A 25,324-nucleotide genomic window follows, 5' to 3' on the forward strand; every position below is an offset into this window, starting at 1 on the left:
ATAAAAGCTTTTTGAATATGCACGAGGCCAGTTTATCCACGCGACCAACACGTATCGTAACTTCTTCGACAAAAACAATCGTCTTACCATCTATACAACACTGTACATCGTTATCGAAGTCCTTAAAAGAAACTCGATTATGTTCCGAATATTAGCCGAGTGATCAATGGACGTCCCTTTCGGCGCATGAAAATATTTCATACAGCTCAAGTCTAAAAAGAAAATGTTACTTACCATAATTAGCGGACGTAACCGGTTGGAGCAGTCCATTCGCTCCTCGGCCAAAGGCGTTTCCTTCTACTCGATAAGGAAAGTCGCGCATACATTTATATCTAGCGTTACATATTCAGCCGATTCTTCGGATAAAATAACCGAATTGTTCGATTCATTGATCAGTCGCGCGCCAACGAGAAAAATTTTCGCGTATGTTTCCCGTTTTGATCTCGACGCGATCATCGTTCACATTTCGTCTCCACTCCGTCAGAGTTCGAAGATAAATGTCCTGCCGTATCAAGTGCGGGCAAGATCACAGAAACAACTCTAAGGCTTATTATAGTCGTGTCCTATCGCGATACCTCGATTTACCGCTAAATGCAAGTGGAGTCCGGATGTTGGCTAGCGGACTTCCTTGTCTTCTTCGGTTCCTTTGTTGTTAATTCCTGAGATGGTCTGTGCGGACTGCCTAACGTCACCAAAGCGGACGCCACGGCTAGACCAGCGCTCTGTCCGGCTGGCGTATAAGGCTCGCCGCCAGTCGGCAATCTGACTAGCAGAGACAGAACCGCCGCTCTGTTGCCACAACAAGGCTCCAGTGCGATCGGACTAGGAGCATTCTGCACAAAACAAAACTCAGTAAATAGTTAGGTCTTACTCGATTTATGACATTCTAGTTGCAAGATGTAAGAATTCATATAAGAGCAAAAAAACTATTTAAATTGCTTGAAAAATATATAAGAATCTCCTCTGAAAAAAAATTCACTTTTTCTGTACAATAAAATCGTTTAATATTAAATATATGTTTAATATTAAATATAAATAAGATTCTTTTTTTTTTATTGTTTAAATATATATTTAATCAGAAATACAAGCACAATTAGATATTTCATTAAAAATACATACGACATCTAAAAAAGAATCATTCACGTTTACCTTCTTTTTTTTACGACAATTAGTAAAGTCGGCGTCACCACGTTCTGGATCTGAGTTATCAACATCGCGTCTCTCGATTTCCACTAGAACTTGACTGAATGCCCTGCTAGCCATTTGCTCCATTTCTAAGAAGAGCCTTTGTCTTCGTCGATACATGTCGTATTTTTGCTTGATCTTCCAGAGAATGGCAGCCACCAGTAACAGAGCGAGGAAGCACCTGTGCGGTGGCATGTAATCTCTAGTTTACAAGTAAGTACTGCCTGAGGTTCAACATGGCAAAAAAAGTATGGAAATTTGAAAGAAATAAAGCGTAAATGGTCAATGGATCTGTTATCTCTTGAGATTATTTTACGTGTATTGCACTTAAAGATTTAACGCAATTTTAACTCGCTTTATTTTGAATTTTAAATTGCTCCGAAGTCCAAATTATGGTACTCACGTGCAAAATGTAATGAAAAACTGCTGTAAATTCAGTTTGGAGTATTGAGAGAACGAGATCTGGATCCACAGTGGCGGTTGAAAGTCATAGACATATACGTAAAATGTAGTGAGAGTATTGTTATCTTCGCTGCCGAAGTTGTAGTCTGCTTTGCTAAAACGGTGCTTGTACATAGTCGTTGTGCAATTTGCGTTGGTCACCAGTTTCACTTCGTCACTATTTACTTTCTTGATGCTGACATTCATCTTGGCAAGCACGGAACATGTGATAGAGAATTCAGCGTCAATGTCGGCTTTCGGTGGCGAATTTTTAAAGTTGATTGCTCGATAGTGACGATCCTCCTTTTTGCTCAAATTAAACGTAAATTGATAGTCGATAGCCAAATCATCTGAAACGCAAACGCATGAGAGCAATGGGATAATTTTATTAAAATGAAGGTATTGAATTATAAAATGAAATGTATCAGTTAACTCACAGAAACAGGACCCTTTATTAATCGTAGGATCTCCGTGATAGAGACCAGATACGTCACAACGCTCACAGTGATCGCCGATAATACCTTTAGTTGTGCAGTAACATTTACCCGTCTCGCTCGTACATAGAGTACCTTGATTATTGCAGGAGCAAGCTGTAATAAGAGTGCATAAGTGTCATTAAAATGTTGGAAATGATAATGATGTAATACATAAAAAGAAGATATTACGTACGCTGGCATGTGGCTCCATTGAGTGGACTACCATAAAAGCCGGGGATACACTTATCACAGTGTGATCCATAAGTTAAGTTTCCGCATGGCTGAATGCATTCACTAGTATTTGGAAGACACCTACTGTGACCGTTACACTGACAAGCTGTGAGAATTAAAGAAATCGAGTTAATAAAACAGATATATGACAAAAAAGGAATTAAGATTCAACAAAAAATCTCGCTTACTTGGACATTTTGTGAAGTACCAATGTTCGAGCAAACATGTGTTCGAACTTCTGCTGCTGGGTCCACGAGCTCCACCAGGCATACACGAACCTTTCCCGGTATCCGATCCGTCATCGCACCAGCCGCAACCGGGATCCGATCGGCAAGCGGCGCACGACGAATAGAAACTGCACCATTCCCTGCCGGTCTCTGTGGCACGACACCGAGCGTCTATCGTCGTCCACTCGCGACATTGTCCGTATGGAAAACTGGCCGGATACGCATTCTTGTCTACACATTTGGCCTCGTTTTGACACCAGATACAATCAGATTCTGTGCAATTGCGGCACGCCGTGTATTCTGCGCATGGACTGCGGCATGGGTCCATCGTCAAACGCTGCGCTTGGATCGTACCGTTCAATACGCTCATCTATTTCAGAAATTAATAAGACTAATTATCACTTGTTTAATAATTGAATTCACTTATTTAATTATTTACTCGTTAATTCTTTGCAAGCTAAGATGATCACGAGAAATGTTATCAATATTAAGTATCACATTTTAATTAAAATGTTATTTCGTTATCCTGTACAGTCAGTAAAGTGATAAAATGTGCTCTTATACGTACCTCCCGAGTTTTTGACTGTGGTTTGCAACGATCGGGTCCATTAGACCACGACCAAATGCAACGCGGATTGCTGGAACAAGCATGGCACGTGTGTAGTTGCAGACATTCGATCCCAGTATTCTGATCACAATGCTCTAGTTCTGTGATGGCCGAATTCGGCGAATTTGGATTGTCCCGGCAACTCATGTGCAGGCAACTCTTGCCACACCACACACAATTGTACGAGGTTTGCACGCATGTAACGCAGTCGGTGAAGAGTTTACAGAGTTCTGCATGAGACGTCATGCCACGGGGCGGCTTGTCATCCAGGTTACATTTCATATAAATGCCATCGTGTTCGTCGTATTCCTTGTGGTTGAGCACGTGTTGCGGAATCTTTGTGATCTGCAGGCATCGATTATCTCGTTTATGCCACACGCACTTTACGCCTATTCTGGCATTCAGGCACTGATTCTGATTCGTTAAATGCTCGCAATTGCCGGGGGTATACCTGCGCAATAGCAATATCTCAACATCCACAGATAAATAAGTAACTTTAAAATAAGATAAAATAATGGAACAAAAGAGCGTTTAAAACAAAATATATTAAATTGGTACCTCAACATGTCAGACAGCATTTCACCATCGAAGCCGCCATAAATATACATCGACTTCTCAAAGACGGTTGCGCTGTGACCGTATCGCGGAAGATCGCTCATGTCTCTGGGCATGGTGTACTGATGCCACGTATCGCATGTGACATCGTAGCCAAGCGTATCGGCTGAGTAGCATCGCGCACCGTGCGATTGCTGCGTGTCGTTGTGCATATTACCGCCAAACACCAACATCAGTCCACTCGTGACAAAAGTAGCCGTATGAAAGAAACGCGCTGACGGCGCCGACGTAAGCAACCGCCATTCATAATAATTAGGGTGGTACGAGTACAGCCGACTGCTCAAAATATGCGTACTTTGTGACTCCGACACGTAACCACCATACACGTAAATGAGATTCGTAAGAGGATCGTAAGCGGAACTATGTCCATAGCCACCCCTCACCGGAAAACCATTCGTCTTGACAATCTGCCACTCGCGCGTACCCAAAGAGTACTCCTGGACGGTGTTTAAGTAACCATACTGTGGCGAATAGCCGAATATCACAACCATCTTCTCCTTCTTGCCATGGCTCACTCGAGTCGCAGTGTGCCCGGCTACCTGTAAAAATAATTCGTTAAAATCAATTGATTTTATCATTGATTTTATTCGTTAAAATCAAGAAGAGGATCCAGTTAGGAGTTGAAAAATAAAAATAGTAACATACGGCGATTTTTGGCGTGATTCAGGCAATTGTATCAGAACATTTTCGAGTATTTGATTATTAAAAGTATAGCTAGCCGTTTAATTCTCATATTCTCCCTTTCTTTCTCTCTTTCACACACACGCGCGCGCGCGCGCACATTCTGTCGGTCTCTTGTACTGTATATACCACGTTAGAGTAAGAAATTATTTTTAAACAGTATCAAATTCGTGCGTATGAAAAAATCAGCAGTTTTAGCATGATAATTGTACGTACAGATTATCAGAATAAGCTCCGCTTCTATCAACATCTACTAATAATGATTTTGATACATGTACCAAACAATCACCAAAAGTCGCCTATAAATAGTAAAATAAAAAATATATAGATAGTAAAATAGTTCAGAAAATTTCCAGCAATTAGTAATTTATCATTGACTGTAATAAACATTAATCAGTGTAATGATTTGTATCTTATAAATCCAAATTTCTTCTTAATTAATTCATTATTAATTTACTTTATTAATGTAATCATTATATTCTTCGATTTTTTAAAAATAAAACGCACGTACCTTCAGTGGGCCACATATTGTCTTGTTGTGACAATTATCGTGCACGGTAACGTTCTCCCAGACCTTGGCGGACACGTCGAACGCCCAGATCTCGTTGGTCACGGTGGAGTTCTCCACGACGCCACCGTACATGAATATCTTGTCGCCGAATAGCACGCACGAGTGCGCGTATCGCGGTAACGGCATTCGGCCCTCGATGTGAGGTGTCTCCCAAACATTGCCGTTATAATCGTACACGTATATCATCTTGGCACGATGGAAACTCTCACCGCCAACCACGTACAGCGAATCCTTCCAAACGATGGAACAGTGACTGGCTGAACCTTCCGGCGGTAGATCCTTGTACGTGACACTCTCCCAAAATCCACGGTCGCCTCTTTGGCTACAATCCGCACCTGCGACGATCGCGCATACATGAGTTTATTTTGACTATATCTATTTTTTATTTCTCTCTCTCTCTCTCTCTCTCTCTCTCTCTCTCAACGCGCCGTGTATTTATTATATTATATTTCCAGTTTAAACAGTAATAATTCGTAAAAAATTATTACTGATAATTACGACACAAGATCGCAAACACACTTTACTTGTTCTGGGAAATATAGTAAATGAGCATATATATTATGTATTCATTAAAATTAATTATGCTACTATTAGTACAATAATTATTAAATGGATACGTAATATGATATCTAACAAGTTTAAATATCTCGAATATCACAATATTCATCGATCACGTAACATTAAAAATTATTATATCAGTATGCTATTATCTTAGATCGAATATCGGAAAGACATTATCTCGAACGTATTTATGCAGTAGCTGAATTTTATCGCATCGTTATAATTTTATTTTATTTTTCATCGCAGATCTTGCATTAATCTATAGGTGCAATTTCACGTATTAAAACAAGCAATTAAAGCGACAGATCTATTGCTGTTATTTCCATGGCTGAAATTTTGTAGTAATATAATAAATAGTATAAATAGTTTCAATTACAAGCGTTAACGCTCAAATGTTGCTTCTTCTTTTCTGATATAACACTTAAACGTGACATCTATATTTTTTTGTTGTGAAAAATAGAGTTTTACGATATATTAGATGCGTTCAGCATTGTAAATATGAGATGCCGAGCAAATGTCTAGCAGACAGCGAGCAAAAAGATGATATATAGATGACACATTTTTTTTCATGAATGTAAAGTCATTACGTGACTCAAATAGTAGCTCAGATTGAGCAGCTCGTAAAAATATATCTTTATTCAAGAGTTATCGAAAGATGTTAAAATTAATTTTACTTTTGAAAATACGTAAAGTATGTCCTATAATTTCCGGCGTCTTATTATCAACTACAAGTCACCGTTACACATCCTCGTTATTTCTTTACCTTTAAAGCCGTGAAAACAGCGGCAGTGATGACTTTCGCGATCACACTCGCCCTGCCCATGATGGAACGAACAATTGTTCGGGCATACCTGCACGTCGCAGGCCTCACCGGTCCACATGGCGTCGCAAGTACATGTGCCCTCGATACACACACCGTGGCCAGAACAATCGATATGGGAATATCTGCAAAAAGTGACGTACGTGATATCATTGAGTCAATATTATCTTCGAGTGACGCGATGCCACGGTATAATGATTTAACGTCGTTAAGCAAATACAAATGTTCTCATGTGTTATTCATTTGATTGCATAATACATTGTTTACCACCATTAACTTCTTCCTATAAAAAAAGTTTACTTTGAATATTTGAATGGTACAAGATGGAAAAGCAAATAATTCTGGAAAAAGCATATATGTATCATGACACGGTGGTTCAGATGATGGATCCTTTGACGGATCTTCTGATGGATCTGAAGTCAGATTTTCCTGGAAGGGTTTTATATGACAGTATCGAAAAGGAGATAATCTTCGTTCCTCATGTATCATGTCTAAAATCGAACCAGTAAAGCCTTTGGTCAAATACAATACTAGCTGTATCCTAAAAATGATCCTCGTTCTTCCGGATAAAGTCACAAGTGCTTTTTATTGCCAGAAATCGTCTTCTGTATCGTAGGTAATGTTATCAAACGTGACGCAGATAGGGTTACGTGTATTTCCGGTTCGCAGAGGAAGCTCGATAAAATTCCTAAGCCGACAGCGACCTAATTACGAGTTATCGGCGGTTGCCACTCTCCGTGTAATCTTTTCATTCTATTCCTCTCAGGAATTGACCGCCACCTTGCCGAGTATCTCGCAACATTGTGTCTTTCTTTTTCAACAGACACGTGTGAACATGAAATAATTTATTTGGCTCTGATAAGATATCGCTGCAAATCACACGAGTAAAATGCGTGTCGGATTATGCTTCTACTTGCTAAAAGCTATTGCATAATGGTCGCTCACGTTTTAGGATCGACCGACGTATTATTACGGTCTATCAACTTGTGCCATAATCTTATGGACAACTCCGTAAAATGACCCGCTTCATTTTTTCTCTACCATGAAAGAATCATTTTACTAAGAAAGATATCAACTGTATAATATATGTCAACCGTGCTATATAGTTACCTTCAGCACACTGCACTGATTAAATATAACATTTAGCAAACGCGTTGAATCATTTCTTGGTATATTCAATAAGAGAAAAACATAAATTTTAAAATATAAAATCTAAATATAAATTGACCCATATATCAATTGCGTTATATAGTTACCTTCATCATACTAATTTAATATAAAATATTTAGCAAACGTTGAATCGTTTCTTAATAAATTCAATAAGAGAAAAATATGAATTCTAAAATAGAGAAGTCAAATTATAATTTGGCACAAATATATAATATAAGATGAAGTACGAAATGGCATACTATTTAATATTCAATTTTCCAAGCTTTAATAATTCTATACCAGTTCTGTACCAATTGTGTTAAAAATAAATATGTTATATATATAAAGTAAAGAGTATGATATTTCGTGCGCCATTCTAAATATATTGAGAGCTGATAAGAAGGTAGAGGATTAGGGAAATCGCAGCCAACAGCGCGGTGCACTCACCTGCTTGGGCAAGCGTTGATTTTATATGTAATGTTAAAGCCGCTCATGTTGTACGCGACATCGGAATAAAAGTGCAGTAACGCGCTACCGGATCGCGCTATTACTTCCGGCACGCGGCGTATGTGATAGCTGTCTTTGTGCATCAGGCCGGAGAAGACGGCCAGCAGCGGCGCCTCGACGCTATCACCGTCGTAGATATACAAATGGTCCCAGCCGCATTCTGTCGCAAATTGCTCCACATGCATCCGTATCTTCGTGTTCGGACTGCTCTCAATCAGCCAGGAGCACCTTACATCCGCCGTATAGTTGCCGAAGCCATCGTGGATGCTCCCAATTCTCTCTGATAATCTGCCGAAAGAACAAGACACCCAATTATACAAGCCATCATCTCGACGTAAACGTTAGATGTTATCAAACTAATAGGAATAGTAATTAAAATAATGATGATGATCCTTGTAATTAAAATAATGATGAACAAAAAGGCTAATAGGAATCAGCGCGGTAATTAGAGCGCAACAAGAAAATTTAGGCCGATTTAATGTTTTATATATATTTAATATATGAAACATTAAATCGACTTCACACGTTTCGGTTCGTTTTAAATCATCTTCATTATCAGTACCGTTGTATAAATGTTGGAAAAGAATCGTTTGAAAATCGGCAATAACTGAATACTCAAATGTAGTCTGCAACGATGTCAAGCCCCATGTTAGATTTTAAACTATTTTGCATCATATGATAAGCATGAATAAGATTCCAACACAGTTTTGATAATGTACTGACGCAATGAGATAAATTAGCATTTTATCAATGAAATAACAGATGAAGGTGTGTTTATTTAAAGAATAAAAAGAAATAGTCTCTCATGAAGTAACTACTATTTTTATAATGCTATGATAAATGTAAAAAAAATGCGTTAATATAAAATGATAAGATGATAATATATATGATAACATGAAAATCAAAGTTTGTTTCTTATGATGCAACTTTAATGTAAAAAAAGTTACATTATAAAAAACAAAGTTTGATTTTTATATTATGGTATATTGTCATATTATCAAATAGATATATATATATATATAATCATATATTTTTTACAATCTATATTATAATAATAGATAATAGTTTTAATAGATTACACGATACACAAGTACGTAATTCTTGCAATTTTAACGATATAAAAATGTACATGGGTTAAATGCGCTTGCATTAATAGTTAAAAATAACTCTTGATTGTAAATAAGTTATGAATGTAAACGATATAAAGGAGAGAGACATGTCTCAAAAAATACGCCAAGCACAAAGTTCAACATTGAAGTAGGCGGTTGAAATCATGATAGTTCTTGTATGTTTCTTTAAGAGATAGAGAGAGAGAGAGAGAGAGAGAGAGAGAGAATGAAAGTGTGCGTTTTTGTGATCTTAAATATAAATGGTTAAAATCTTTTCTCCTTTTTCTTCGCTTCTCCTCTCTCCCTTCCCCCCTCTCTCTTTCATTCCCTTCTTGTTACTAGAGTGTTATAATAAAATTAAAATTAATTCAATCAAAATCGCACTTATAAACACGAATAATGGTATTATACATAATCCGAATAATCCGAGTGAATAATCGTATGTATTTCGTTGCGTCGTGTTGCATCGATATGCTGATCAGGCTGATGCAACGTGCGACGCGACACGGAAGAGCAACATCAAGCGAGTACATCATCGTCAATGAGATCCTAACGCGCTAACTTCATTAATTATTTTTTTTATCCGACGATCACACTCGTAAGCTTATAATGATGGAGCGCGGAGATACGAGACGAACCGGAAGCCGGCAAAATGAAAAATGACATTCGACGTTCTCGACACGTTCAGAGATAGTGCAGCGCATCTTAAAGCTGCAAGTCACCGTTTCTGCACTCGAAGGCAAAGATGCGGAAATAGGCGTGGCGTAATTAAACGAGAAAATATATAAAAAAAATATTGAACTTTAAATTTGTATCGAAAGAAAAAGGAAAAAAGAATTTAAGCCTTGGATATAAAAGAGAAGATCTTTGGAATTTCTTACATTTATTTACTTATTTTTTAATGATAATCTCAGTACTTTCGATTAAACTTTTTCCTTCTTCCATGTACTCTTTAAAGAAAGTTAAGTTTACCTTACAACAGTAAGATAAATTAAACTCTTTTATGGTCGATTTAAATTTTCCAAAATTATTTTTTATTTGAATATTAAGAGAGCGATCAGCTAACATTAATCGCGAAAGTTAATATTAATTCTAGTCCTGACTTCAATTACCGATTAATTCCAAAAGGGATACGTAACGAGATCCTATAACGAGCTCGTGAAAATGTCAGAGTGCTATACTAAAATAACAGACCGGTTTCACGATGTTCAATCAATCAAGATTTTATTAGAAATGTCAAATGTTGGAGCAATCGATGTTGATCATTGATCGAATAACAAGAGCCATTAATATAATTGAAGATACAGCAACAATTAGCGACGTAGAAACGCATGTCGCACAATTAAGGGAAAGATAGAAATTTAATTGAGAGAGCGTGTTGACAAATAGCGCGACATCGTGGCGCGTAAAGAACACCTGCGCTTTAGAAACGCGCACATGCGTTTGCGACTACAGGTAATTCAAGGTGAGAGGAGGATGCGACAACGACGCTGGAATAACAATATGCCGTGTAAAAAAGACGACTTTCGAGGCACATCCGCTGGGATCCGCTGTCGTAAATGATTGACACGAGAAACAGTGTAACGCCACGCTGCGCCGTACGATATGCCACGTATTTATACCGCATAGCGATGCGCTTGCAATTAGTAGCATTACGCGCGCAATTCTCACGATTAGTCGCGATCTTTTTTTACCCTTGACCGTATAATTCCGAAAAATTTCGATTAAATAGTCACGCGGAGCGCGGAGAAGTCATTTTTCTCGCGGATAAATGAAAGAATTAACGCCAAGAACAATAGCTATTATCATACCATTGAGGTAATTTAAAAAAAAAAACGCATATAGCTTTGGAAAATAATTTCAAGGATAGCACGAAACGTAGAACGCGTTTTTATCTAATCATTTTCATTACAGAGAAGTTCGTCTTCTTTATTTCAATCATGACTCTTATCGTGGAAGCTCAGCAACAAGGACATTACTGAGGTTTACAATGAAAAAGATCTCCCCCCCCCTTTCTGTAGTAATAATACATACGAAGGGCATGCGTTAGACATAAAAGCGGTTTACGAGACTTTTACGTTTCTTTGCAAGCTGGTTTCGTTTCCACTCTACGTTCCTTCAATAAATAATCTATTGCGCGTCTAACAATTGCCCGACATTTGCGCAAGATGTTCGCTCCATTTATCGATGGTAAAGTAAATTATTATTCTATTATACATTTATAAATACAAATTCTTATTAAATTATATAATTGATAAGAATTCTCAATTAGAGAGAGAGAGAGAGAAATCGTTCAATTTTTGTGTTTAATCAAATATATTAAGACAAAGTAAATATAGTAAATTTTATCGCTAAAAATTAAAATCTTATTGTACATTCTTTTTTTTCATGTTAAAATGCAATGCGGTTAATCCTTTAATTTCGACAGAAACATGATACGTGCCCGCTAATAGATACGCGACCGAAAAGAAAGAAAAAAACAGAAGCGGCCTAAATGAGATTGTAGATTACGCCTTCTCGTCAAGAATTGCGCAGTGCATATTATTATCGCAATTGCTGAAGTTGCCACATGCCCATTACAGCGTGAGCATCAGAATGGAAGCCAGCACGAAATTAGCATACTGTGTATTAAGTACGCGACTGTTGACTTAAAGCGCAGAATAAAAGAATGAGGATCGCTGTAAATAACAGCTGATTAATTATTGGCAAGAGAAGGTCAAATACCTTTAGAATTTTTACCTCCTTCACACGTAAACATATATTTAAAAAGATAAAACGGTATTTAAAAAGATAAGATAAGCGCCTAAGTCTTCGTAAATTATTCATTTAAAAAATTAATAAACACGAGTAACATTTTGTAAAAAAGAAAACAGTCTTCAGAATCTTAAGAATGTTTTGGTTATACAATATCAGATAAAAGTATTAGTCAAAGAATAAGAAAATTTTTACATTTTCGGTATTATCTTTAGATGCGAAACATACATTTTTAATTCAAAATTATGTACGATATTCATATAGATATAAATTTACATAATTACGAAGAATTATCTAATATCTACGATAAGAATTATAAGTGGATCGACAAGTGAGAATACTTCAGATTCTTATCGAGCATTAATGATTTAATTATTATCGGAGCGATGCACGATCCTATATGAAATCCCGTCTTATTAAGAACACCTTGTAAGCATCACGATCAGAAATAAGCCCCACTCTCGTGAACGCAGCATCGTATTTCTTTATACGATGGTTAATAAAACGGATGAATCATATTCGATGTCAAGTTCAACGACCGATTGGTTTGTTCTTTAATGTCGGACGGGGGGGGGGATGTTAGCAGTACGAATTCGTTTTAAAAGACGTGAGTGAATTCAACAAATGCGAGTGAATTTACTTCCTTATGTTTATATATCAATATTTACTCTACCAGATAATATGAAAAAAATTAACTTAAATTTTCAAAATTGCTTCTCAGCATAAAACTTTAAATTATATAAATATATAATCACGGATAAGTCTCCCTGTTTTCTAGGTAAATATCGATTAGTCTGATGGAAAATGTGTCATGATATCGCAAATCAATGAACAAGTTAGTAATAGGAAGCATAATGTGATAGAAAGTTATTAATATCAGTGACATCAGTACGATACCATATTACTCGACATCACGAGGATTCCGGTTTAGCAGAAACGTGAAACTTTGAACACGCATCGCAACTTGCGCGGTCGAACTAATAAATTATGAATGTGTTTTCATTCGTCATTTCGCCGAATGAATAATCGATATCGCAAAATCCGGACGCTCCAATCCGAATTAAAATAACGTGAAATGAGAACGATAACCACATTTAATGCACGCTTCCAATTTTTCATGATGGAAAAGAGGTACAGCTAAACCTGGAACAGACACTCAAAATAATATGTTGCCACGAGACACACTTTAGATAATCTCTGTGAAAGTCCTCTTGAATACCTACTTACGTAACAATACAGCTAACGGAGGTGTGACGATCAAACAAGATTGAAAGAGAATTAAAAAAGAGAACAAAAGCTAGAAAAGAAAGTTTGTCTTCAAGGATCTCCTTATTTAAATGAGAGAAGTACTTAGCGTGTACCGTAAAATAAAGTTTTCCTCTTTACAGAAAAAAAGCATACTTAATTTGATTTCGAATCGAGACTTCGGAATCGATGAAGGACAGAACAATGTCACAATCGTTAAATTGCATTCATTATACGTGATGCGCCGGAATGACTTGGAGAATTCATCAGAGATGTTCGAATAGAGAGAAAATTATCTGGTAGAGTGTCTCTCTTAATAAAATGAAAAAGACAAAAATCATTGGAAAGTTTAAAACGAAGTGTCGAAAAATGTATATCGTTCTCTTACTTAGCCACAACTAAAATAATGTGATTTTCGAGTTATATTACCATGAATGAGTTAAATAAAGATTACTTTACATTAATCATTAAAAATAAACAAACTTAACTTCAAATCTATCCGCCAAATAGCGTTTATGTCATTCTTAAAGTTTTCAAAGAGATTATAATACTTTTTACAAGAGTGACACATTTTGAGTTAGGAATCATTTTTGTCAACAAAAAAGAGAATCTTCTACAGAGAACATTTAGAGTTGAAAGTCAGTTTGAATTTGATGAAAAAATTGTTTTATTTTGAATTTAGTCATTTTAGCTGATTAAAATAAACATAAAACTGTTGGTGATATTTCAAATTACATTATATTTTATAAATTATTCTGGATTTGTTATCATTTTGTAGGCTATCAAATTCATCACAACTAAAAAAGGATGGTTTTTTTTAAGAGTTGCAAAACGAAAATGGCAAAAATGACATTTGATCATATTTCTAAAATTCTATATATATATTTTTTTTTATATTATGTAATTAATAATTTTCTGTTAAGTTAAAAAATAGTTTTTCTCCTTTTCTAAAAAAATTAATTTTTTTAATTATGTCATTTTTAAAATAAGAGAACGATATGTTGTGCAGATTTATCATGCTACGGTCCTCGTAAGCATTTTAAATTTCATTTGCTTATATTAATTGATTTTGCACGAATAAAACATTTTAAACGTTCTTACAACGATTCGAAATTAAGAAGATGATATTCGAACGTGTGTAAGGAGAGACACTGTATCAACATAACTGTCTCGCTTCTCTCTCGCTTTGTAATGAGAGAAGTTTCTCTCTCTCTCTCCCCTCTTTCTCTTTCTCTGTAGAGCATAACGAGAATGTACGCTCGTTTAAAGAGACTAAAAGAAAAAGCAACAAATGCAAAGGAGGGTGCAGCTGAAAAGAATAAACCTAACGAGACATTCTCTTACGTAATTAGAATTTTTTTTTACTGGCGTGATAATGTTGAGTGTACTGTACTGTTGCAACATGATGAAGCGAAGCCATTATTTTGGACTTGATTTGACTATAATTCACGTTCATTTATCGTGCAATTTCAAAGGTCAATTTCTCACATACCTATTCACTTTATAGATAACGCTCTATAAAGTAACATTTTCTCGCATACACATCTTGCATTTATGTTGAAACAGCAAAACAATCCTCGCAATTTCAAACATGGCAGAAATGAAAAAAAAAACTGGAAATGATAAATAAATCACAATCGTTAATATTTTCAGTGCAGTATTTTTTATATTTTTGCATTTTGTAAGTATTCTAGCGCATGTGACATGAATAAGAGACGCGAATAGGTTTTATGAATGTATAAAAAGGTTTTCGAATCTTTTCTAAGAACTGGAACACGCTCCAATAAAAAATTGACGCAGCATCTAAAAATAAGTTGATAAATGTTTAAATTCTGGTATACATTCACATATAAAACAAAAATATTATTTTAAATTCTGCACAACTTCAATTCCGTTTGAGAATACATTCCATTTTATTAGCAGTAGAGTCGCAGAATTAAAAAATTAACAAGATTTGTATGGAAAGAATTTTTCATTTACGTTTTATCATAAAATTTGCAATAAATGTTTAAAAAATTAACAAGATTTGTATGGAAAGAATTTTTCATTTACGTTTTATCATAAAATTCGCAATAAATATTTATTATGTTTAATGATAAACGTGGGACAATTTGGCAACCTATACAGGGTGTTTCCAAATTAAATGGCAAAACTTCGGGAGCGTGTAGAGGAGTAAAAAACTAAGAAAAAAAGTCCTATAGACATATGCTCCTTTTTGCTTTGTTTCGCAGGAAATCACGAAAAAAGAAAAAAATATATTTAATTTATTATTTTAATTATTTTATTTATAAACTTTTTAATGAAGATTTTGTTCGAAATGTGCACCTCTTGCAGCAATACAAGCATTGCATCTGTCAAACACGGCTCTTGTAGCAGCCAGGCACTGTTCTTGCGATATTCTGTTCGCTGCAGCTACGATACGATTTCTCAAATGTTGCTCTGATTGAATAGGCGAAGAATAAACTTCTTGCTTCAGAGTACCCCATGCATAGAAATCTAATGGCGTTAAGTCGGGCGAACGAGTTGCCCAATGTACTGCTCCTCCACGTCCAATCCATCGTTGTGGGAATTTTCTATCTAACCAGGTTCTAGCGACTCTGCTGTAATGAGCAGGGCATCCATCTAATTGAAACCACATTTCAGTACGTTGTTGTAATGGGATGTTTTCTAAATAGTCAGAAAATTCATTCTCCAAGAAATTTAGAAAACGGTCCCCATTTAATCTTGCAGGTAAAAAAAACATTTTTTTTCGATTTCTCTGAAACGGAGCAAAAACGAGCATATGTCTATAGGACTTTTTTTCTTAGTTTTTTACTCCTCTACACGCTCCCGAAGTTTTGCGATTTAATTTGGAAACACCCTGTATAGGTTGCCCTGTATATGTATAAATATTATCATAATCATATTTATAGGAATTTCTGAAATATACAAAAAACATTTTATAAACTACGTAATAAAAATTATGAAGCAAATTATAAATTATTTTAATACACAATATTTATAATGCATTTCGTAAAACCTGTGTGAAGTTGGCACTCAACTTTTGAAAAAATTAACTTTGTATAGCTTATTCGATTGCTCATTTGTACATGTATGTACATTTCGAATTTTCGTTTGCACACTTCTGATGAAAAAGTTATTAAAAAAACAATTTTAGAGGGGTTAATTTCAACTAGTCCTCCAATTACGAGCAAACTAGATTTAACTGTAATCTCAATCGATAGATTTTCGTTTGCACATTCCGTAACAAATCAATTTTTGCACTCCTTTAGTTAAAAAATTATTAATAATTAAAGTTTCGAGGACGGTTGACTTAGGTAGATAGATTCAAATCGCAGTTACGATATTCAATGAATCAATAGGTTTTCGTTTGCAAATTAAAAAACAAGTCGATTTTTTGTTTGCACACATTTAGTTAAAAAGTAAAATTTGTATAAAATATTTTATATGTTTATCAGTATTTAACATCCATTCTATTTAAAACATTAATGAATCATAAACTATTTAACATATTTTTAAATTATTGAAATTTTACTATGCTTTTTAATAAAATAAATCAAACATTTCATATTTTATTGTAAAAATATTAATAAATTAAAGAGAATTACATAAAATTTAAAATATTATATTGTCCTACTATTTTTAGGATAAATTTCAAGAAAAAATTCTCTCCATGTATTCTCTGTATGATTCACATTCAATACTCACAAAATTTCCATCAAAAGCTTAATTAGCAAGTTACTCATCACTTTTATTTTCTCTTTAATTCTCTTATAAGTAGATCACTTTAGATCGTAGATTAAGGAGTCGCACCACGCCATAAAAGTTACTTAAATTTTTATAGGGAGATACTATCGACTTGACTGCGTCGTTTCATTTTCCATAATAAGTTTTGTGAAATTTTTGTCGTGAAAATCGCGAACGCGGCATAACCGTGTACCAGATGCCGAGACGTATAGCAGTTCATAAAAATCGCGAATTCTACCGGTTCTGAATCCGGTTTTTATTAACATCGGTCGGCTACGCGGTGCGCGTAATTCAGACGCCGAACGAGCAGGCGCCGGATAATAACGTCTCATAAGAACCGCGTGAAAGATTTCCTTGACGCTCACGAATAGACGGATGAGTGCCGGAAGAGGATTATCTTTTTTGAAATTAGGATGTTCATCGTCAGAAATTGAAACCGTAATATTTTTCGTTCGTGCAATATCGATCCTTCACTGTTTTTTTTTTTGCAATTCTTTTCCACGAATAAATAGAACGCGATGATTGGCGTAACGTTCCTTTTCGCATATCCATCGAAAATTGAACTCGTTGTAGTCAAATTTCGATTTCAATTCTCACTTTGATATTCGCAGCGATCTGGTTTATGCCGCTTTGCGATCCGCGAGTAAAACAAACGCGACGTATAAGATCGAGAACTCCACGCAAAAAAATTCTCCTTCCCGAGAAGTAATAAAAATTACTTCGCGTCAGCGAAATGTGTGTTCATTGAATTGTAGCGTATATTACGAGGCGACGATATTGAAGTATTTGACTCCCAGCAATTTGAGCAACAATATACATCAGATACGTTGTTGTTACATCGCTGAAAAACAAATTCCGAACGGCGATGATCATTTTGATATGACAATATTAATATTTCATTTGTAGAATTTCGATTACCTGCTGCACTACCGTTCAAAGGTTTCAACATACTCTCCATTTATAGAAATTTCGCAAAATACATAAAGAACAAAATACAATTAGCATGCATTACGTTTTTAATTTATTATTACATTTTCACTAAAATTAGGAAAAAAGAACTTTTTTCTCATAATTTTTTACTTCTCTAGGCTTAATCTCTTTGGATTTCAATAATAGAAGCCAAATTCTTGGCATTATCAAGAAATTCTTTAAGTGTCTTAATCTTATATTTAATCTGGCGCTTAATTTCTGAGAAAATATATATTGCTTCCATTCTCTTATTGTAAATCATCACGATATCTAAATGTTTATTATCAGTATCCAGCGTAAAATTTGTAATTGATATTTCATTCAAACGACACATCATGATATTTGTCTATTTAAGTTTACTTTAATTTCTGTTTATAATTATTTTTTGATAATTTGCCACTCTATTGACTACTTGCTACTCTATTGACTACGTGATCGAAAATAAAAGAATATATCATGTTACAATATTTTATAAATTTCCTATTTCTCATAAATCCATCTTATAAATCAAAAATAGAATTGTTAGCGAAAACATAAGACATGCTGAAACTTTTGAGCGGTGGTGTATGTAAATTAGTTACGATTGAAATTTATGTCGATTATATATTGCTAGGTCGATATATCGAAGAATTTAATTCTTAACCATTTGAGAAATATCCAACAATATTGACATCGCAATCATATTGTTGAAGAACAAATTCGAAATAGCGGTGATTGTTTTAATAAAGTTCATTCCATTTTTACAAACATTCCATTTTCGCAATTTTTATGTAGTTTACATTTATATTATATGTTAGTCTATTTTATATATATTTTATATTTCCATTTTTTAAATTGTAATTATATAAGTACATAACTTGGATATGAATCGTGCTGTTACGTTCTTAGAGCAAGTATTAAAAACAAGTATCACCTTCCTTTGAAATTCTTTCTCTTTTTCTTAAAAAGACGGTATACATTTTTAATGCGTTAGGTAAACTTGAAAAATAATCTCATACAGTATTCATTAACTAATCCCGTTCTTTTTATCTTTTTCATAAATATTTCATCAGGATTTGAACAAGATGGGAGCCAGAAATCAGCGCGAAAAGTGTCATTTAAAGAATTTCGTCCACTTGCACTTCGAATGAGAAGAAAAAAGAAATAATCTGCCATTTACTAGAATATTCGGATTAACTGCGAATCGATTCGTTGAACGAACAAACGTAACAGACTCGTCGATAAACGTATTGACATACGCTTCAAATGCATCGATAAATCCATTGAAATGCAACTACATAACTTTTCCGCGCAGATCGGTTATGTTCTACGAGGAAAAAAAAGGGAATATGAGTGACAATGCTCGCGGGGATAATTTAATTTAGCGTGCTGCGGCTACGAGAATAACGAATCTGCGTTTTTCGATAGAAAAAGAATCGTCATCTATTTTTACGCCAATCCCCGCAAAAAAGGAAATATTTTTGTTTTAACGAGAAAATTTCCGTTGAAAAATGGATAAAAAACAAAAAATATAAAGATAAAAGAATTAGCTGGACGTGTTATGCCAATCTCTTTTCTGATTATAATTAAAGCCCTTTCTCAAAAATTAAATTGAAGAATAGTAGACAATTTTGCTACGCTTAGTTCACAAATAGTAAATTAAAACAAATGAAGAAACACTTGAAATGTAGTAAAATGAAGGTTCCTGTTATTTTTGTTCGTTCAGTAGTAATGGTTTTTCAACTGGGAGAGATACAATTCCTAGTAATATTTGAGAGAAAACTCAAAAATCTCAACATTGTCTACTATATATAGGGCTCGTTTCGGGACTTGATCGATTTTACGTGGACAGACGTAGAGATCAGGTGCGACGGATCAGTGGACAAAAAGACTCGCTTTGGGATCAAAAGAGAAGGCTTTATGGCCGAGATGACATTTAGAACGCTTTCCAATTTCGCCGGAGTCTCGTAAGTTTCGCCGACGTGATTATAACAGCGCAACGACAAAATGCAAACGTAACTACCTGCATCCAATGGACTGTAGCTTTAGATTTTTAAAGATTTAATACGCGTATATATTTTATAAACTTTATAAATAAGAGAAATGAAGAAATTTTGGTTCTAGAGAATCTACTGTCTAAATAAGATAACCGATGGTTTTAGATCCGTCAGTACGTTATGCAAGTTGAGACGCTGCGTCTCATCATAGAATTTCATGATTCGCGTGCCACGTGCGGTATAATCATTTGTGCTTTTTCAATATACAATATATACTTGTCATTTTCAGGCATCCGTGCGTTTCAACATTGTCATGTAAATTTTCGAGAAAAATAGTTTTTTGTTCAGCTGAATTTTACCAACGAAGTTTCAAATGTATCGACTTGCTTTGTACGTCCTAGCGAGTAGAATGACAGTGAACAAAGGTAAATAATAAAATAAATATATAAATAAGTAATACGAGTAACAATTCAATGTATTATACGATTGCAATTATGTTATAATTCTTACCAAGATATCTATAGAAAGTTACTTTTTTCACGAGAAATCCAAAGAAAATGCATCATGTATGCACTTATAATATTATAAAGTACAATTATCCATCTTTGATTCTAACTTGTTTCATCTATCTAACGTATGAACATGACAAGGAAGATATTTAATATTTTGAAACTCCAGACATAATACAAGGGAATGGCGATAGCGATAGGAATAATACGATTTCAACCTATCAGAAATCGGATATACCAAAATATATAGTTTCTGATAGGTTGAAATCGTGTTATCTCTATCGCTATCGCTATTTCCTTGTATTATACCTGGAGTTTTAAAGTATTAAATATCTTCCTCGTGCATTTCATGCGTTAAATAGATGCGATGAAACAAGTTAAGATCAAAGATGGATAACTGTACTTTATAATACAAGTATATACATGATACACTTTCTTCGAATTTATTGTGAGAAAAGTAACTATAATTTCTACAGATATCTACAGATATCCCTTCGCATTGTGTCTAGGGTTTTTTGAGAATATTTTATCTATCAAGATATCTCATACAAATTTGTACAAAATATTAAACAGTTAAAAATAAGTTAACTTCAAATTTATCAAAAGATTTGTTCTTAAAATATCTTTGGTAAATTTTAGCATTGTATACATATATCATTAAATGATAATCATATATGGAATAATCAATAATATATATATAGGCTGAAAAAAAATTACTAAATCTTAATACATATTTCTTTGAATAGTACTAATAAAGTAAGTAAACATTTACTTACAGTAAATAAATATTTACTCAATAAAAAAATAATAGTTAAATAAAATTAATGGTTCTTGTACCAAATAAATGTTTACATTTAGTAAATATTTACTTAAAACTATTAAAAAAAATGTTTATTAAAATTTAGTATTTTTTTAAATGCGAATTAAAAGTAGGTACCACTACTTCTTTCGAATATTATCATATGGAAAAAGATTTTAAACTTATCAATATAAAGGTAATAATAATTTTTCATTTATTTATAAAAAAAATATAAATATGAGTGTAATATTTTAATTTATAATAAATTTCAAGCAGACTTTAATAAAACGATAATTTAAATTTTAGTTATAAAGAGTTAATATTGAAAGTTGGAAATAGTTCATGTATAAAACATATATTACACAGAAAACCAATTTTATAATAAAATGATGTCCGTACTTGTGTCTCTTATTAGTTATTAAGGATTCATATATGTATTGGATTTAATAAAATAATTAATCAAAAATGGCCAACGGTAGAACAACATTTAAATATTGACTTCAACGTCACTCTGTGTTTCAGTTTGCAAACGAGCGATGGTTTTATGAATAGTTACATATTATTGAAGAAAAAGATTAAATTCGCGTAACGAATCGTACCAAATCATGTCGTGCATAACAAAACAAGACATGCAAAATCTGATATATCAATTTCTCTTAAAGTATTAATTTTGGATCAAGACACTTTATAAATGGAACATGTAGAGAAGTTAAATTTGTCTTTGTCAATTAAAAGTTTTATACTTTACTCGAAATCAACATCACCATATGCAATTTTACAACTTTTATTTTAAGCATCTTGTAGATTTAGTACTTTTAGAGATACTAATCGTGTTCTAAACCTGCTACATGCGTCGCTACTATATCTGTACATAGTAAGCCGTTGCACGTGCTCGAACAAGAGCGAAGGTCCGTAGAGAAGATAGCGCATGAGTAGGTAGAGTTATGCATAATGTAACACGTGGTATGAAACAAAACGCCTTCTCCGCGATAACAAAATCGATGCACGAAAGGCTGAAAATTCAGAGAAAGAGAAAGAGAGAGAGAATAAGCTGCAAAAGTAAGATTGCAAAATTGTAATATCTGACGATAAAAGTACGAACGAGAGATATTCGTACCATCAATAAATAAATAATTTTATAACGAAGGAAATTTATAACGAGGTCTCATCGCATAGTAACAACATTAAATATACAAAACTGTTTTTAAATAAATAATAATAATAATAATATTGTAATATGTAAAAATGGAAAATATATTCAATATTAATAATTTAATAAGAAATAGTAACAAACGACATATCTATTAATTATCCATTAATTTAATTAATTAAAGTATTTTAATGAATAATGAAAGGTGTACGATTATACATATATATATAATGAAAAAAAAAGTAAAAGAGGCATAAATAATCCAAACGCAAAGAAACGCGCTTTTATAAATTTTCAACTTACACTTAATATTCTAATAAAATTCGATAGTGTGATATTTGAATTTTCATAAAAATCAAAAATTGTTTGTCAAAATTTTACAAATATGTCATAAAAATTTAAATTTAATATCCTTTTCGTTGATCCTTTCCTGTACGAAATTTCGATGTTATTTCAAGTAATTTAAAAAAATGAAATAACATGCCGAAATCAGTAAACTCTAAGAGGAAGATTCTATATCTATATATAGCAAGAACTTACCTCGAAAGGCCAAAAATTTGAAACTAGTTCCGATATTCTATGCACGTCGCCAATATTCCATATTTCGGCTGAAAACGTGGCTAAAGTAAGGTGAGATGAAAATCAAGAAGAGAATCGGGAAGAGAATCAAGGGAATTAATGTCAATGATTCAAGCGGGTTGAAACGATTTGGGCCACCGTTCGTTCGCACAACATGATTCTAATTAAATTCGCAGCTTAATGCGATATTCCTAATGAACAATTTCGCGATATTATCATGTCGGTATAACCACGACATAGTAATTCGGAAACAAGCGAGGTGGAACAGTTTGAGGATTACGTGATATGTATCATGGAAGGTTAATTGTATGTAATAGAGATAGGAAGTTCGTTTACTAACAACGTTTGCCAACGATAAATAACATCGAGTGTTTATTATTCTGGTAAACGTTGATTTCGTATTCTTTCCACATCGTAACGTTAAGAGTTACAGAATCGACAGCATTGTAAATATAAAATTTGTTTTTTTACTGTTGCACTGGATTTCGCTGGAATTTATCTTCTTACTTTCGCCATATATGAAACATGATATTATAGGATAAAGCGGAGTAACTTGGATAGGTTAACAGAAATTTTAAAATTTTATAAAAGTTTGAGGTCGCATAATGTATTTAATAAAACGCACAAAATATATTTCGTACGTTTAATTGAATACACTATGTGACCTCAATATTTTATGTAATTTAAAATTTTCTATTAATCTATCCAAATTACTCCGCTTTACTCTACCTATTGTACTTTAAATAAAGGGTGTACACTAATTTAATTGTAAAAAATAAATCTACATACACTATTAAATTTATAATTTCAATTATACCCAATTTAAGTTATTTTTAATCATTTCTACAGGTCTCTATTTCTACTCAATGTATTAATTTATTTTTATCTAAAATAATAGAGCTAAACAATTTAACTAAAGAAAATATATTAAATTTAATTCAAATTTAGTTTATTTACCAAATGCATATTAAGGGGATCCTAAAGCGAAGCTCGAACTCCGACAAAGTCACTAGATATCGCTGTTTTTTCAGCACACCGACATGTCTTTATATACTACCACACTAATATCTCACCTATGATACATTCAGTCGCACATTCGTGTCAATTTTCGTATAACAAATTCATCGCGATAAAGTGTTTAAAACTAATTCTATTCGAACAAATGTTGTCACGATTTGACAGCTTGAGACGCCATGTTACACTAAGAAATGTAAAAAATATATCAATTTCGAAATTTTTGGTCATTCTCGGCATTAACTCCACCTCACAAACACGTAGTTTAATGCGTATACTTTAATCCTGGAAAAGCATTTTCGAATCTGTGAAGGAGAAAAAAAGTATTTGTTATACAAAAATTATATGATTTAGTCGGTAATACAGACGGCTTTAAGATCTCCTTAATATGGAGACATTGTTTTTTTTAAAACTAATCAATTCAATCACAGAAAAGGATTTATTTATATTTTGATGGAACACATGGAAGTTAAAAATAACAAAACAATATTTAGCTCAGGAGATTGGATTATCATTGCTCTTTTAACATCTGACAGTGTAGACTTGTCGGAGGAATTTTAGAAAGATACGGTCCTAAGAACCTTTTTTAAATTATTAAATGAGATGGAATTACTCGGACGATATTGATTCAAAGATATAATAGGTACGCAATAATTATCTTAATAGCTTCTAAGTCATTGGCGCGATACTGTGAAACGAACGCCGCTCGTATGTTCATCGTACCGAAAGGAAATCAAATTAAGTGTAATCACCGAATATAATTTACAGCCTGTATGATGGAATTGTAAAGGTTGAAGCGTGACGGAAAATCACTGAGTAATTATTATCACGTACCTTTTATCAGTTAATTAATCCGCAAATAGTTGAGCACTGTGAGCGCTTGAATAAAAAAATCAGGTTTTTCTCATAAAGCAATTACAGACATTTTCTTTATAAATCATTACATCCATCATTATGTATATAATCCTATTATTAGAATGTATAGGGAATATAAATAATAGTATCCCAGATCATTCACGCTTTGTATGCATATTCGTTAATCAATCTGCAATTGATAATTGGCAGAAAAATGGATATTTGACGTTGCATGTTAATTATTAATATAATACATTCGTCACTGATAATTCGTTGTTAACAATTCGTCATTTTATTCGAAGCGAAGCTGCTTTTCCGCGATTCAATGTGGTATGAGTAACGAATTAAATTTAATACCATACGTTTGGAAAATAGCACGTTTATTGTAAATATTGTATAAATTGCATATGTATTTATTTTCTCAAATTAAATCGTCTGCAAAATGTGAGTTTTATTAGAAATTAATTGATAAGATCAATATTGTCACAAATTTATACTTTCCAAACCTTTCAGTTAAAAAAAAAAAGGGAAAAAAAACATTCCAATT

The 25,324-nt window shown here is 33.6% G+C and overlaps 1 protein-coding gene across 2 annotated transcripts in view; it reads right to left on the reverse strand.

Annotated features, from left to right (window-relative positions):
• The window catches only part of dsd (attractin-like protein dsd), a 32,379-nt gene continuing 7,055 nt past the window's right edge, over positions 1-25,324 (reverse strand). The window contains exons 2-12 of one of the 2 annotated variants that reach the window (XM_018461042.1): positions 8,012-8,359; positions 6,359-6,540; positions 4,975-5,369; positions 3,726-4,321; positions 3,129-3,618; positions 2,522-2,930; positions 2,296-2,439; positions 2,064-2,216; positions 1,589-1,976; positions 1,150-1,387; positions 1-833 (exon numbers count right to left, since the gene is read on the reverse strand). In XM_018461042.1, the coding sequence (XP_018316544.1) occupies positions 588-833; positions 1,150-1,387; positions 1,589-1,976; positions 2,064-2,216; positions 2,296-2,439; positions 2,522-2,930; positions 3,129-3,618; positions 3,726-4,321; positions 4,975-5,369; positions 6,359-6,540; positions 8,012-8,359 (3,589 nt within the window). In that variant the 3' untranslated portion in view covers positions 1-587. The remainder of the gene's footprint in view (positions 834-1,149; positions 1,388-1,588; positions 1,977-2,063; positions 2,217-2,295; positions 2,440-2,521; positions 2,931-3,128; positions 3,619-3,725; positions 4,322-4,974; positions 5,370-6,358; positions 6,541-8,011; positions 8,360-25,324) is intronic. The other variant, XM_018461043.1, reaches the window with a different exon arrangement.

This window comes from Mycetomoellerius zeteki, unplaced genomic scaffold, assembly GCF_001594055.1.
Source record: "Mycetomoellerius zeteki isolate Tzet28-1 unplaced genomic scaffold, Tzet1.0 scaffold98, whole genome shotgun sequence".
Lineage (NCBI taxonomy): Eukaryota > Metazoa > Arthropoda > Insecta > Hymenoptera > Formicidae > Mycetomoellerius > Mycetomoellerius zeteki.